This window comes from Rhipicephalus microplus, chromosome 4 (assembly GCF_043290135.1).
Source record: "Rhipicephalus microplus isolate Deutch F79 chromosome 4, USDA_Rmic, whole genome shotgun sequence".
In the NCBI taxonomy this organism is placed as follows: domain Eukaryota; kingdom Metazoa; phylum Arthropoda; class Arachnida; order Ixodida; family Ixodidae; genus Rhipicephalus; species Rhipicephalus microplus.
In genome coordinates this window covers 10373910-10390411 of record NC_134703.1, presented here as the reverse complement: position 1 = coordinate 10390411, position 16502 = coordinate 10373910, and the positions used below count along the sequence as shown (strand labels likewise).

Sequence of the window (16502 nt, the reverse complement as noted above, 5' to 3'; positions counted from 1 at the left end):
GTGAAATTGAAAATTTTCTTAACTGCTGACCTTTTACGTGCCGTTATTAATAGGCAATTTTATTGTGCCTTAAGTGTGTCTCACTAAATGAGTGTGAGAGAGAAAAGAAGCAAAAAAACAAAGATTGTGGAAGCAAATTTGTTTTATTAGCCAAATGACGTACTTGCAATATTTACAGGAAACTTAGCAAAGGCAATTATGAAACAATTGTTCAGTAGCACAATAGCATAACAGTTCGAAAACTGACGTTGCCCAATCGTCGAAAGCCACTGCAGCGAGACAGCAGCTTTGAAAATAGAGATTTGGTAACCGCAGAGTACAGCATCTCGTTGCTTAACGTGTCGTGTTCACCGTCACCAGAGGCGAAAGTAGTCGGCAGTCACAGGAGCGGCTCTCGACACATTCTGTGATCCATACATGAGCTCTGATATGCCACACCAGTAAACAGCCCATAAAAATAACTAAACTACTGAACTTGCCTCGTTAGCCTGGCAATGCGCCGAACGAAAGAACACGCCGAACCAAACACACGCTCCATGGCAAAACCGTTGGCTCATTTTATCAGACTGCCTGCATGTGCCCACTGAACGAACAAAATCGGGCGCTATTTCCATCAAGACGAAAACACGATAGGCCCGTGTGCTCAGATTTGGGTGCACGTTGAAGAACCCCAGGTGGTCAAAATTTCCAGAGTCTTCCATTACGGCGTCGCTCATGATCATATGATGGTTTTGAGACGTTAAACCCCACATATCAACCAATCAGTCAATCAATCAATCAATCAATCAATCAATCAAAGTCGGGTGCTTAATCACTTACAAGAATTTCAGAGTCTATAGCTTTACCTTTATGGTCACCAAGGCTCCCGAAACAAAATTCAAGAAAACTTGATGAAATCTTTAGGGATAGAAAAATGCAATCATTCCAGGGGCTATAGGCGTGGCATTCTGATTCGGAAAGCACCCAGAGTAATATTTGAGTGAAATGCGACAGAACGTTCAGCAATAAAAATATAAAAGAATTCTAAAGGCTGTAGGCTTATCTTTTTGGTAACAAAAGCAGCCAAAATAAAATTTAGTACCATTCGACGCAACTTTCAGAACCGAAAAGTACAAGAACTTCATAGACTTACCTTTATGGTCACAAAAGCACCCCCGGTCATATTTACTAAACTTTTACGAAACATTCAGAAATCGTTTAATACAATAATTACAGAGGCTACCTAGTGGTTAGAAAAGCACCCAAAATAAGATTAATTAAAATCAACCATTTAGAGTTCAAATGCACCCAAACTAAAATTTAGTGAATTTAGAAAAAAACTTTCCAAAACCGAGAAATACAAGGATTCCAGAGCCTTACCTTTTTGGTCACGAAAGCACCCACAATCAGAGCCACTAAAGCTTTCCGAAACTTTCAGAAATCAAATTTATTGGTCACAAAAGCACTTATTAAATTTACACGATTTTTTAGAGATTGCAAAATAGAAGAGTTTCCGAGGACCTTTTTGGTCACAAGAACACCCCAAGTAAAGTTTTAAATTTTTGACGAGACTTTCTGAAATCAAGAATTGTGATAATTCCAAAGGCTACCTTTTGGTGATTAAAAAAAACTAAAGTTTGCCGGATTTGTCAAAGCTTTGACAAATCGAAAAATACACGAATTTCGAAGGCTGTACCTTTTTAAGTTCACTGTTTCGCTCCCAAAAGCACTCCAGATCCAATTCATTAAAATAGAATGAAACTTTCTGAAACTCAAGGTTTGTCGTCTTTATAGTTAAAATATTACATTTCGCTTAGCAGTGGTGTCGAAATCCTGGCGGAAATTCGGGCAGAGAGAGTTTTTAGTGACTCTTGCTTTGTTATTGAAGCCTTTTCGAGGGCAGTTGTTGCGACATACATCTTCAGGGTAGAGAAACATCGCCCCGCATACTGTAACTTGGTTTCCGGCGCACATGGACGGAGCCCCGTATAACGTTAACGAGGAGGGAAGCGTGAGGTTTAGTTGGCCGTGCACTCTCCGAGAGGACTGAATCTCCCGAGTTTAAGGACCATGCACTTCAATTGACAACGAGATCACCAAGCATTATTACTTTGGGCGTAATAAAATGGGCCCCGTGCCACATTTTAAACAGGCCACAGGTGGTCTGCGGACGTATCCTAACCCGGTCATCGTGAATAAAACGATTCCAGACTGCAGGGCTTCAGTCAACTGCAATAAGTGTGGGGGTTTGCTCGATTTAGACAATATGCTCTGGCGCTGCTCGGCAATGGCCTGTGACACTTTCCAATGTGAACAGTGGTAGCAGCGGATGATGCACAACGACGTGCTGGCGGACAAACTCGGGGCTGTCCGGAGGGCCTGTGGAGTGGCTGAGGGGCTTGACCTCTCTGTCCCGACGAAGGAGCAGCCAACGTCAGTCCTGGACTGATCATCAGAACCATAATGAACTTATTCAAACCATAACATACTTATCACTCATTAAACAGCGGCTAAATAAAACTCTGCTCGAATTTTCCTTTCATTGCGAAGGATTGTTATGTGTTTAAATTGAGGCTCCAGCCATATGTTTTACTCCTAAATCCATTATGAGATCCCAACGAGGGCCGACTATGGCGCCTTAGTTTTCAACCACCACCACTGGTGTCCGTAACCGCTATCGCGCGAACTAAGCAAAAAAAAAACTAGATAAGCAACACCCAGAATGCAATCGGGATTTGAAAGCGGGCCTCCTGCGTGGCAGGCAAGTATTCTACCACACAGCCAAGTTGGTGCTCGAGCACCCGCTGCAAACAGACCCTATATGCATGCAGGCCTGATGGCGGATAACGTATTGTGTTTACATAGGTGAGGGAGCGTTTAGCAAATCAACAACCAGGCGTCACTCAATATGAATTGCGTAGCGAGTGTGTCATTGACTGCTTCCACCCCATTACAAAAGGCTCAGTCATAATCGTTCACAACATGATCAAGGCGCACATAATGCCTTACAGGTGCGTATAGCATGTCCCACAGTTCCACGAAGAATGACGAATCATGGCAGAATGTTTATGTGTACGAGACGATATCATGGGACGAACAACTGCTTTATGCCTATAGTGACGAGTTTAAGTAGGCCACGCGGGTGACGTCACGCTTACGTAGGAGCGACAGCTCGCGCTCGCTATCGCGGCCGTGCCAACTCGGTTACATCTTCCTTTCCTTGGGGCAATATAGGTCGCTCTGGCATGGGGTACCGACGAGGCTCGCGACGTTCCCGAGTGCTTCTCCGTGGTAGTGGCGGCTCTGGAACGGGACCCGAGCCTGGCAAGCCTGAGGAAGGTGTTGTGGTAGTGTCGGGGCATGGTAGCTCTGGAACCTCCCGGAGATGTTCCCGTGTGCGTCGCATTTCTCGGCCATCTTCTGTTTTTACCAGTACGGAGCGTGGAGCTCCCGCTGATCCCAGCACAACGACCGGGGACCACGTCCGTGTGTGCGTGTCGTACAACGAGGCCCTCTGACCCGGTGAGAGGGCGCGCAGGTCCCGAGCACCTCGATTGTAGTAGACCTTCTGCTTGTGGCGAATCTCCTGGAGACGGGAGTGCACCTTCCTGTTGGGCAATGGTGCCGGCTTCAGGTGGCAGGAGGGAACCGGGAGCAGTGTTCTCGTCTGTCGACCCATCAGCCTCTTGTTGCTGCGAAAGACGAGGCCATCTTGTGTATGCATCTCTTCTCGATACGCCCAAAATGGCCTGGCACATGCTGGGACGTCCTCTTTGTTTTCCGGCCAGTCAGTCTCTGCATAGGATCGGATGGTCGACAGAGCAGGATCCTTGGCGGTTGCCACAGGTAGTTCCTCGAGGCGACGCTCAGAAGCTGGAACAAGGACAATGACGTTAACATTGAAGCGCTCGGTTTCTTCCGTCAATAACGCCTTGCTTGGAAAACGAGAGAGCGCATCAGCCAAAAACAGCTCTTTTCCTGGCTTTTACAGTAGATTAATGGCGTATCGCTGCAATGTCAGTCGCATTCGTTGCAGTCTAAGTGGGCACTGGTGAAGTGGTTTACTGAAAATTGGCACCAACGGACGATGGTCGGTTTCCACCGTAACCTCAGATTGGCCGAAAATATAGTGAAATTTTTCGCAGCCATGCACAATCGCCAGAGCTTCCTTTTCAATCTGCGCGTAAAGCGTCTGAGCATCGCTGAGCGATCTAGACGAGAAAGCGATAGGGCGGCCGTCTTGTATCAGAACGGCGCCAACGCCAATGTGGCTGGCGTCAACAGAGAGGGTGACTGGCTTTTTCGGATCTAAGTAAGCATGAACTGGTGCTGTTACTAAGGCTTGGCGCAGCTCATTGAAGCTGCATTGCTCTTTTTCTGTCCAGACCCAGGCAATCTCTTTGCGCAGCAATGTTCTAAGTGGTGCGGTGAGTACAGACATTCGAGGAATGAAGCGCTGCACGTAATTCATCGTTCCGAGGAAGACTTTCAATTCCTTACTGTTACTTGGCGCTGGCATGTCCAAAATGGCTTGGACGCGATCGGGTCCCAGGCTCAGTCCTTGCGTGGTGAAAACGTGTCCCAAGTAGCGAACTTGCTCCTGCAAAAAGACACATTTCTGCGAGTTCAGACGGAGGTTGTGCTCACGGCAGCGTGCAAGCACCCCGGTCAAGTTGTTGTCATGTTCTTCCTTCGTTGTGCCCCAGACTAATATGTCGTCCATTACAACCGCTACTCCAGACAGGCCCTCCAAGAGGCGGTGCATGGCTGCTTGAAATATTTCCGGGGCGGAAGCAATTCCAAAAGGCATGCGGATAAACCGATAGCGCCCGTAGGGCGTGCTCATTGTGCACAATCTGGAGCTGCTGTCAGAAAGTTTTATTTGCCAGAACCCGGATGTTGCGTCCAAGGTAGAAAAATATTTAGCTCCAGCTAGTCGTTGCGCGACCTCTTCTAGAACAGGCATAGGGTAGTGTTCACGCAGAATAGCCTTGTTAAGCTCCGTTGGGTCGAGACAAATTCTTACTTTATCACCTTTAACTACGGCTACCATATAGCTTGACCATTCTGTTGGTTCGGGTACCTTGGTTATGACGTTGTGCTCCTCCATGCGTTGAAGTTCGGCCTTTACTTTTTCTTCAATGGCGACCGGAACCCTTCTGGCTGGCACAACAACACCGACGGCGCCGGGTTTGAGCTTCATTTCGTACTCAAAATTCTTCAGCTGTCCCAATCCTGTGAAAACATCGGTGAATGGCTGAGCCGCCGGGTAGAGTTGCTGCGTCTCGACGCTATCAACGCGATAAATCAAGCCAAGGCTTTCTGCTGCTGCTCCGCTGAGGGTCACCGGCACGTTTTGCTCTATGACGAATAAGGTTTCATCGTGCTGTTTATTGTTCACGGATAGCGACAACATTACTTTAAACTGCACAGTCGTTTTGTGGCCGAAAAAACTCGTTAACGTGGCTCGGCAGGCTTCACGAGTCTTTCTCGGAAGCGACAAAACATCTTCCTTTGAAATCACACAACAGTTTGCCCCAGTATCAAGTTTGCAGACCATCGGACGGCCTTCAATGGAAACTGTCGCGGTCCACTGGTCGCTAGCGAGTGCGTTCACGGTTAAAGCTTCCAGAAAAAAATCTGACCTTTCGTCAACATGTAGCTCTCGTATTTCCCTGCGCTTTGCATCTTCGCTGTGCAAGAAGGATGACTGCGAGCATGCTTGGGCGAAATGATTCAATCCTCCGCATTTCTTGCACGCTTTTCCTGTTGCTAGGCAGCGGCTGCCGCGGTGAACTTTGTAGCCACATTTGTTACATGGCTTTGTTACTCTGGCCAACGCATTTACGGCTGCAGTTTCAGCGCCTTCAGTGGTGCCACGTATCTGTCGAAACTGCTCCTCGCCTTGCTCTTGGATGCGACAGATTTCGACTACTCTTTGGTAAGAGGGGTTTTCAGAAATTAACTTCTTTTGCAGTCCCTTGTCCCGGATACCGAGTGTGATGCGGCTACGAAGCATGCGCTCTTCTAAGTCTCCAAAATCGCAGTGTTGGGCTAGCGTTCGCAATTCGACAAGCCAGTCATTGAAACTTTCGTCCTCTTTTTGGTCTCGGGAGCCGAAGCAAAACTCGTGGTAAGTGAGGTTCTTCGCGGGCTGGTAGAAGTCTTCAAATTTTTTTAATTATAAGGGTTACATCTGTTGTGTCCTCTCCTGGCTCAAACTTGAACGAAGCGAACACTTTTCTAGCCTCTTCCCCAGTGGTCACTAAAAGCGTCGCCGCCTGCACTTCTTTTGGTTGCTTGTTCAGCTGAGTTGCCGTGGAAAACAGTTCAAACTCACTTTTCCAGGTCTTCCACCCAAGCCAAGCGTCTCGCGATGTGTCGAGGGGCTTCGGAGGCGGCAGGAGCGTTGTCGGCAATGCAGGCGGTGTCGGCAACGTAGGCGGTGTCGTCATGCTGGCTGTTTTCCGCTGCCACCATGTGTACGAGACGATATCATGGGACGAACAACTGCTTTATTGCCTATAGTGACGAGTTTAAGTAGGCCAGGCGGGTGACGTCACGCTTACGTAGGAGCGACAGCTTGCGCTCGCTATCGCGGCCGTGCCAACTCGGTTACAGTTTAATTCCCTGCTTCACAAAAATTATGATGGTTCGTGGCGTATTGCGTGCCACGAAAGTGTATACTTATAGCTGCCCCAAGAGAGTTAAAAAAAGTCCTAAAAAGGCCGATCTAGCTTTCGTTGCGACTGTGCTGCGCAGCGCACAGGCCTGTAGGTAACTTTAGTGTTAAACTAATGAACACCATCTTAAGTTATAAAACTGGGAGAAAGAGTGAAAGGACGTCTATTGTGGTATAAAAGCACAGAGGTCGGCCTGAAGAAATGGTGTTACGTGATAGTGTTGAGAAAGGGGTAGAAAAGAAAAGCAGCTATAGAGAATGTTGGTTAGGCGGGTGACGGTGGCATTGAAACAGAAACTTCAGTTTGGTGGGTTTGTAACAACTTTACTGCGAGTACTACAGTGATTGTGCTGACCGGGTACAAGGCTCCTACGTGTGGACGTAAATAACTTTAACAGAGAAAAAGTCAGGCAGCGAAATATTTCATAATCATTTTCACATAAAACTGCATTGAGGGGCTGGTACGGACTAAGACAGCAGCTAATAATTAATACTTTGCGATGCTTGACGACGCGATGAAGACAATTTAATAATGACCCCCCCTCCTTTCCTCAAGTTCTAAAAGGGGGACACAAAGTTTCCCACATCGATACACTCAGTTATGGCTTCACAGGCTATTGGAGACTATGGCTGTCGAAGTCCCCTGGTGCTCCATTCAAGTTACTGTAACGTCCCACCTTTACTCCCGAAAAGTCAGGTACCAAGGGCAGGTCATTGCGAGAACCTCGTCATCGCTTAACTTTTTTCTTTTTTCCATTGAGAAAAATGTATTTCGGATCCGACAAACAGGGGCTGTGTGTGGGGGGGGGAAGGGGGGAGGAGGGTTGCGTTAAAGCATTGGAGCACTTTACGAGGAACCTTGCAGACGCTTATGCATGGTCCTACACTCTAGCATGTCGCCCACAGCGGAAGGAATAGCGTTTAGGAAAAGTCACACAAACCCGTAGTTTTTGTCATATTTCTTATTTGATTGTATCGATTTCCCTCCCCCGAAACTTCCTGACCCTCACGTGGTTTTGTGGCTCCTCCGGGATCGGCCCACGTTGGCCGAGTGACGATCTCATCTGTGCACGTCAAGGAACGTCACAATAGGCGATGCCGTCATGACGCCATAAAATTTATAATCCTGCGATGTCACTGTGCCTTCATAGAGTGACGTCAACACAAGATGGCGATTTATTGCGTCACTCGACGACGTCCACGGTCACTTTCTTCACTTTTTGACGCACGCAAGATCTTTACCTTAAGAGAGCATTTCTGCTTTTGATTACATAAGCAAGACCACGATAACCCAATAATGAAGTGAATATCGATCTACCACCTCAGAAACATTATCACCTTTACTGTTACAGTCTGTATAAATATATCGGAATCGGCACGATGCCAGGGTATCCTGCCGCTCTTCCGATTTTATAATCAACTTATTGACAAATAAAGTGATTGTCCACAGCACTTGTAGAGAGGCTAGATTTCAGCATTAAAAGAGACATTTCTAAAGTCACAACAGTAATGCTGTAGGGCGAAAGCAAAAAGCCATTAAGGCTTAGCCAAGGCTTTCACAGCATTAGACAACATAGCAACAGCAACAGCCACTACACAATATAAAACAAACATTTTCGTAAGAAAGGAACAGTAAGAATGTTTTATTGCAGGTACCTATTTAATGTAAGTGGCTTTTTCTCCCGCGAGAGCTGGCGCAGAGAGATGCCGTTATGGATCCATGGCCGCCGGGATCAACCCCTACCTTATGCTGAACGAATGCGATTAGTGTACCTGCAATGGCACTCGCATAAAACGTGAAAAACACAAGTTGGTCATTGCCCACAACGCGCACCTAGCATTTAAGTTAACCTCGTTTAATTTAGAGCTCCGGCTCCATCGAATGCAGTCCGCTTTGTACATACTGCGAGAACAAGTGTACCAACGCAAAAGGCATAACAATTGTCTAGCTTTCTCCACTCCATCCAAGCCCTTGATCAGTCGACTGTATATTGCACCAGCGCATTCAACGTCGTGTGTTTTTCAAGCTACGCGCACTTATACAAACTTTATTTTCGTGCTTTGTAGACTGCCTCTTCTATTTCCATTTCTAGAGTCTTCGTTACGGTGAAAGTGGCAGTGTTAGCAACAATACACGCCACTTTATTTTTACCGTTCGCTTCGATTTCCACCCAATTCAATAAGTTTTCAAAGTTATCCGTTGTTTTTACCAAGGCAGTCACTGCCGATTCTCAGTTTCCAGTATTTCCCACCTATCTTGTGTTCGTTTTCAGGCTCGTTAAACTTGCTCGTTAAACTCAAGCTCGTTACACTTGCATTATACTTTAATTAGACTTGTAAAATGAGCTATGACAACATCGCGAAGTGTGGAGATGTTAGATTTCCGTACGCAATGTGATAAACACTAGTAAATTACTGTCGCATATTTTAGACGAAGGGACCGAAATTAGACGACAATTGAGAAAAAAAAAACGTTCTAGAAAACTGCGTCGTGCAAGCCACTGAGAGCGGTAGCCTTGAAGAAGAACACGTCCATGGGGGCAACGGTGACGTTGATGCTTTGCTCTGGATAAAACTTTCCGACGATGGCATTGTTGCGGATGAGATCTGTGACGAGGTACCCCAGGGGACTGTCCAGGTTCAGGCTCTGGAGCGTGATGAAAGTCTGTACGGGATCACCGAGATTTTTTGTGTTGTACACAAGGACGGCGAGCGACCGTGTTCCATCGGCAAGTTCCGGAGTCACCCAGCGAGTCCAGATGTCGAGGTTTTTTGCCTGGTGAACACAACGAAAATGTGGTTGAAGACAGTGTTAAGTTTTGGAGGAGGAGAAGCATAATGACGTAGACGAGCGCTTTTAACCGATTGGCTCGTGTGCCTCGTGCTTGACTGATTTCGATTGGCCACCAATGCTAGTTCATAATGTACTGCGCAAAAATGGACGGGGCCAAAAAAGAAGAGGACAGCACAAACAAGCGGGGTTTGTGCTTCCTTCTTTTGTCATCCCGTCTAGTTGTTGCACTCTAGCACAGTACACCATGGTAAATGTGCACCATGAACCAGTAATAACTGGCCCAACTTGCCACTCTTCGGCCACCAGAAGACCCGTTGCAACTATTGTCCGGGAGACAAGCTCACTCATTTTTGACTGTGTTGTTCTTTATTTTATGGTGCTGAAACCCTGAACTGAACCAGGAACTTTTAGTCGCACCTTTGTTCTACAGATAGTTCATAAAGAACGAGGCTGGGCGAATCGCAAAGAGCTCTTGCATAGGGTTTCTTACGACATCTTCTCGTGTGAAATGTGACGCCATCGTCTATGCGAGTTTGCGAACGAACGCTTCACCGCCATGGTAATGACAAATGAGTCGGCAGGGAACTGTGTTTAATGACGTACGTTAAACGAGAATTGGCCTAAAATGTGAATACGCATACACACATGAAATTTCCTTCAAACAAGAACCTTCCCTAACAGACACCGTGCACCCGCACTGACTTCTAAAATTCAAATTTTCTATTTCGCAATGCACATTCAAGTGGCCAGAACTATAGGAGATGAACTGTTACGGAGCACGTGCCAACCCTGTCGCTGTTCCACCAACTTTAGCGGCAGCTAAGAACTTTTTGTCTCAGAAGACTGCAAACTCAAGATAAAGTGCTCAAAGTTAAAACGTATTTGTGTAATATAAAAAAAAATCAATTCCTCTTGCACGCTGTTTCCGAACGAAGGGAACCATTGTGACGCTGCTAGCAGGACACTTCATCAAGACCTTCGAGCTTCGAAGTTAGAATAAAAAGAACGCAATTCTCAGTATCGATAAATCGCAGCATTCTCACACATGCAACAGCTTTCAGCCCCAGATTACTCATTATGGGACTGTAAGAAACTCTATGTCGTATTTGACTTTCCATTGCATTGCTCTTTTTATCATTTTTTCGCATTGTGACTTTTGTTTTATTGTATTACTTCATTTCTTTTTCAACTGTTGCGTATTGCTGCTTGTTTTGCCTTGTGCGAGTTTCTTATTATCACGTGCTAATTTTCTGCCAATTGTTTTCAATTTCACTTTTGCTGTAGTTTTTAACTGACGGTCCCGTTTTCAGTATTTATACTTTGGAACCCTCATCTGTATTTAAGTTTTATGTAATCGATGCTTTGTAACTAATAAAAACAGAAACTGAAACTGAATTCATGTAAGACATTCAGCGAATAAAGTAACGTGTGGACAAAACCTACTGAGCACCATAACATAAAGCTAATTTTGAAAACGCACTCGTAAAAAAACCTCGCTGTCATGGGAACGAATTGTTCAGAAACACAGGAGCACGTCTGTTATTTCCTGTACCTATACTGCGCATACGAAAATGTCAGGATCAAATTTTGAGAAATAGCCAGGAATCCTACATCTAACTATAATACAGAAAGCTCTTTAGCATGACGACATCATCATGACTTGTTTAATAATTCGGTCTATATCTGCAGCAGAAATAGCCCACCACATTATCAATGGTCACTTCGGTACACAATCACCATGCCAATGATAACTAATAAGCAAAACCTACGTGGCACAGACATACTCACTAATTTATGGATGCGCTTTCCCATAAATCCAAGTGGATCTTGGTTGATGGCGATGATATACTTGTCCAGCAAGAGATCCCTAGATTCCTGCGCGATGTGCCTGAGGTCGTTGGACATGATCAGTGGTGCGGCCATGACGGCCCAATACGCCATATGTGCCCGTTGTAGCTCAATTGTCAAACCAAAGTTTCCAATAACGTGCTGGAAGGATGCAAAGATAAACACGCTTCTATACTCATATCTTCAAATGAACATCGTTGCAAGCCCCAACAAAATTTCAATCTTTCTGTATGTCATTTGTTTCCCCCTGTTTACCTCATTATTCAACTGGAATATCTGCAGAGTTGATATACGCTTGTGTTTTCATCTTGACTTGACTTGTACAACGCCCCATACAGCACGGACGACAACGAAGAGTCTCATCCGTATTCAAATAAGCTAAAAGTTGTTTTCCGAGGACTTGCAATCCATGTACAGCATTTCACGCTGTACAAGTCAATACAAAATTGACTAACAACTCACCCTGCTTTCAGTTCAGCTCTTGTGTATGTCTAGCACGCTGGCTTTGTTCTCTATGTCTTGCAAAAAAAAAAAAACAACCTAATGGAACTCTGCCAAATCGCCGAAAGCTACTTCCTTATCAGTTTTCCACAAATTTTCAACACATTGTACAAATAGCGTATGTATTTACGGTATTGCACGTGGGGATTCATTTATATTGCTACGTAGCTGCGGATGCTATACGCATCAGTGTCAATATAGATTCTAAATAAACATGCCTCGTGTCATTTTTACGTAACAATATGATCGAGCAAGGAAAAGAGCTTTGCACGTGATGTTTAGGCCAACATAAACAACACCAACAACAAAGACTTTAGTGGCTACAAAACCTTCCAGCCACTTGTGAGGGTGCTGACACTCCGTGTAAAGTTGTTTGCGCCGCGTGGTGCACGTGTTTCGCACAAAAGCCGTATTTCAAGGATGACAACTATTGAGCGATAGGTGGCGTTGTGTTCGCGAGCGGTGATCACCACTATCATCATCATGGTAGAGTGGGAATGGCGACGGCGACTCCTGCCGGAAGGCAAGCCTTGGTGGCGGGAGAGAGTGTTCAGCGAGTCTCTTCTGCGCGTGGCGGTGGCCGCAAACGGTTGTCTCTAACGTGGGTCCGCGGTGCGTCGCCCCGCGGGTTGCGCGTCGGGGGCCCTCGTGGTAAGTCAGGCGTTGACGACGCCGCCTTGGGTGTGTTATTGTGCTTGTCATGTTTTGGAGTGTATGGTATTATTATGTAAGGATGTCCTAGCGTGTTGATCACGATTTATGTTATAATAATTCGGCGGACGATATCGTCGTTCTAAAATTAGTTAAATAAATGTATGTTGTTGTTTGGTTTGGCGCGACCGCGTCTGCTGTATCCGTTCACTCCAAGAGCGTGGTGGCGATTGCCAATTCGAGACCCCACACACTATAATTAAGACAGTGCTAAATTGGAAGATGAGGATATGAAAGGGGACATGAAGAGGAAGACATGCGTACAAGAAAGTTCTCACCCATTTCAGGGTGTTTTTAAACTTACTGAAAACAAGTGTCTCTGGCAGGAGACAGGGAGTCACTTTTAACAACCACATAAGCGAAAGAAAGCTGCATTTAGTTGGCCCTACTTTAAATATCAATGGCGTTAAAGTAGTGATGGCGATGAGCAGATAAACTCATGCACAATACTCGCGATACATTCAGCGTATAGTTGATATTATTTAGTGGTTCATTTGATGACCCCTTGCGCGAAAGCAAGCCTCCTCAGCAGAGAAAGTCCGGCCAACAAGCAACTTTTGAAAAATCCGAAGGTCACTGATAGGCTTAAAAGAGCTGGTAAGACACAAACGAACTGCTTTCGGCAAACCTGCCGACGAATGCAGCTTACCATGTCGGGGTCAGTCCAGGCACCGGGTCTAGACACACTTGCTGCAATGTCCTGAGTGGATGCTTCGAAGTTTGTTATATTAGTAATGCCCTCCCACGTGTAGGTAATATCAAAGTGATTCCTCCACAAGTTGCAGTTCTTGGATACGTTCTTGTAGTCGGGCTGAAACAAAGATAAGGAGAGAGAATGTGCAGTTATGAACAGACCTCTGTAAAATTTTCATGTTTACGAAAAAAATATCGACGATTCACAGCAACATGATAGCTAATGGTGGCAGTGCCTGCACAAAATCCTTTACTTTCTCATCTATAAATTGATTGACGTAATTACAGCACATAAACTACTTCAAGGACATCACGGACATGCCCAGCCCATGTCCATCAAGGACATGGACCCTGCATGTAGCGCGTAGGCAGGATAACCACTGGTCATTAAGGATTACTGACTAGATTACCAGGGAAGGAAAGCGGGTTAGGGGGAAACAAAAAGTTAGGTGGGCTAATGAGATTAAGACGTTTGCAGGTATAAAGTGGCAGCAGCAAGCACAGGACCGAGCTGATTGGCGGAACACGGGAGAGGCTTTTGTCCTGCAGTGGACGTAGTTAGGCTGATGATGATGGAGCACTTTCGGTAAAAACATATGTCTAAACGATGAATAATCTTTCATGATGGCAAGCATATACATATATACGCAGGCGTACGGTTTGTTGCAAGTAATATAACGCAACAATATACTGTGAACAAAATGAGAAAGCCTTATATTATAAACACATGCGACCTGTTTGATATTAATTTAAAACTGCAGAAGTGGCGTAACCAGAGGATGGCACACCGGTTCCTCTCCCCCCTCCCGGAATTTTTTTTCACCATGGCATACACAGCGAAAAGTGGCCACATTGATATGGTGCCCTCTGCGAAATCACGAAAGTTCTCCCCCTCTCTATCGAAAAAAAGTTATTGCTACGCGCCTGAACTGCAGGCATTCTTTGCAACACAGAAAAAAACAAAGTTCAATTTATTCATTTAAATAAATAAATTATGGAGTTGAGACCCCGAGGCACGCCGAAGTGGGATACCCGGGTTAGTTTTGATCACTTGGCAATCTTTAACGTGCACTGGAATCTAAAAACACGAGTGTTTCTTTTTTCAATCTGTCCTAATCAAAATGTGACCACTGCGGCAGGAAGTCGAGCGCATGACCTAACGCATAAGCACGCGTTAGGCCGCCAAACCAGAGCAACATTTAATAAGCTGTACGTTGTACTTAGAGACTAGACGTCCATTTAAATAGCCAGCGCTTAAACTACGTCACATACCAGTATACCGGATATGATTTGGTAGAAGGGCCATTCGCAAAAGTAGACCATGTCCCGTCCTGTTGCAAGAAGAGCTCGTCCCATTTCTGGATACACTGTTGAAAAGTTTACACCACATGCACACTTGCTTACACCCGAGAATTGTAGGTTGCGCAACTCAAATCAAGGTATAGTGATAATCTATAACAACTGTAATCATACTATCTGCTTCGAGAAATGGTAAGCGTTTACAGAATATTTAAACGGTGTAGTCCACACGGTTCAGAAGTGATCCGATACATAGAATACGTATTTCCGCACGTGACGCAAATGAGCTATAATGATATGTCATATATTAGTTCGTGCAAGCGTGCAAACAGGGTTATATGCGTATTTTCATGGTGATGCAATGCAAATTTTGGCGCTAGCTGGTTTGGTCAGGGAAATGCTTATAGTGTAAACGCGAAAAGGTACACTTACCAAAAATAGCAAAATGTTAGCTTTTCGTTTCGGCTCACCATATGACAGCCTCGTTCATAATAAGAGCCACAAGAATGACACACCATATTTAAATACTTGACGTAAGCAGTGATGGCAATTGGGAACAAGGTTTCCCTATTGAGAGCCGAAACGTCAAGCAAAAGTATGTTGGTATTCTTGGTCGCGGTACATTTTCCTGTTTACACTGCACTTTCACATCGTACAAATAATTCTCTTATTAATAATTCTCTTAAATAATAATTCTCTTATTTCTACCATGTGTGATTAATTATGTAGTTATAGCTGCTAAGTAATTCTTCATTAAAATTTTAAGTGACCAAGTGGTAGCGCCTAACTGGAGGCCCATTAGACACAATCGTACATAACGCAACAGTATTACCAGACGTTTAATATTAATATCAATTTAACAAACGGCACCCAAGAAATGACAGGGGGCGCATGTGCAGTTTGTAGTTGCGGTACGTAAATTATAAACTATAAATAAATGAAAGTGAACGGAAACAAACAAAAACGGCTCTCCACCGCTGGGAACCAATTACGCGTGAGGCAGTCTATCAAGTGAGCTACACGGGAACAATCGCACCCCTTCATCCCACGTTGTTGAACATATCTATCTGCTATTTTCGGAGTACCAGAACAGCGTAACCCATGGCAACGAACGTGAACGTTTTTTTTTTTTTTGCCAGATGGAGTAATGTCACACTTAAAAATTTACGAATTGGCAGCTGACAAATAAAAGATTGCATGCTCTCCAGACAGCTCTCAAATTGTCCTACCTGACGTACGAACTAAGCTTAAAAGAAAACTAAAGAAAGACAAATTTGGTCTCAGGCGTTTCTGTTGAAATGAAAATTAAAGCACTTTCTCCCAATTGGTGCAGGGCCCAAAGGAAGGGCAGAGCTGGGCAGCCTTCACGTTTTTCTCCTCTCTTCATTTTAACGCGATAGTATCAAAGAGGTCATTTCGCAGAAATTCCGGTGTCGGTGTCTGCGTCGTTGGTTGTGAGCTAAAAATCACCATTTTATGCGTGACCGAAAAATCGAGAACGATGCCAATAAAATAAATAAATAAATAAAACAACGTGGGACCAGAGTGGGGACCGAACCAGGGTTGCTGGGGTCCGAGTGCGGATTGATCCTGGGTCGGTTGCGTGGCAAGCGGATGTTTCACCATTCGGCCGCACCTACACTTGATAAAACAGTGAAAAGAACTTCCTCTGCTTGAAAATGCAGTGAAAGTAGCTTTCATGCTTCACAAGCACACGCGGCCTGTATATATGCTTCACAATGCAACATGAAATATTGCCCTAATAATACGTGGTCAAGCACACATTGCCAACGGGCGTCAGAGTATATAATTATTATAATGAGTCCATGGTTGAAAGCCGGTACCCCACTACAAAAAAGCACACACGCTACTACGCCTATTCCCTCGAGGCCACGTGGTGGGTGCATAGCAAATTCTAAATGGTTGCATGCCCGAATTGCTTGAAGTACGCAATACGGACGGGATGTCGTTATCGTGTTCAGCTCCTATAGACGA

General features: G+C 45.1%; 2 protein-coding genes across 2 annotated transcripts; both read right to left on the bottom strand.

Moving 5' to 3' along the window:
- Positions 1 to 1401: 1401 nt before the first annotated feature.
- LOC142814165 (uncharacterized) lies at positions 1402 to 6628 on the bottom strand. The gene is made up of 2 exons (XM_075892145.1): positions 5063 to 6628; positions 1402 to 4579 (listed from the first exon to the last, which is right to left on the bottom strand). Exons 1-2 carry the CDS (start codon positions 5996 to 5998, stop codon positions 3965 to 3967), a joined length of 1551 nt encoding a protein of 516 aa, XP_075748260.1. The 5' UTR covers positions 5999 to 6628; the 3' UTR covers positions 1402 to 3964.
- Positions 6629 to 6964: 336 nt separating this feature from the next.
- On the bottom strand, positions 6965 to 14572 carry LOC119171527 (alpha-galactosidase A). Its single transcript, XM_075892143.1, has 4 exons — positions 14481 to 14572; positions 13165 to 13326; positions 11244 to 11444; positions 6965 to 9437 (listed from the first exon to the last, which is right to left on the bottom strand). Exons 1-4 carry the CDS (start codon positions 14562 to 14564, stop codon positions 9138 to 9140), a joined length of 747 nt encoding a protein of 248 aa, XP_075748258.1. The 5' UTR covers positions 14565 to 14572; the 3' UTR covers positions 6965 to 9137.
- Between the last annotated feature and the right edge of the window lie 1930 nt (positions 14573 to 16502).

Bases quoted from the DNA above. Each gene is read 5' to 3' on its own strand.
- LOC119171527 (XM_075892143.1), bottom strand. From the start codon at position 14,564: ATGGGACGAGCTCTTCTTGCAACAGGACGGGACATGGTCTACTTTTGC. The intron at 11,445-13,164 runs GTAAGCTGCATT...GCATCCTTCCAG, and splicing joins CCTGGACTGACCCCGACATG to CACGTTATTGGAAACTTTGG. The intron at 9,438-11,243 runs GTGAGTATGTCT...TGTGTTCACCAG, and splicing joins GAAAGCGCATCCATAAATTA to GCAAAAAACCTCGACATCTG.
- LOC142814165 (XM_075892145.1), bottom strand. From the start codon at position 5,998: ATGCTTCGTAGCCGCATCACACTCGGTATCCGGGACAAGGGACTGCAA. The intron at 4,580-5,062 runs GTACCCGAACCA...GTCTTTTTGCAG, and splicing joins AGCACAACGTCATAACCAAG to GAGCAAGTTCGCTACTTGGG.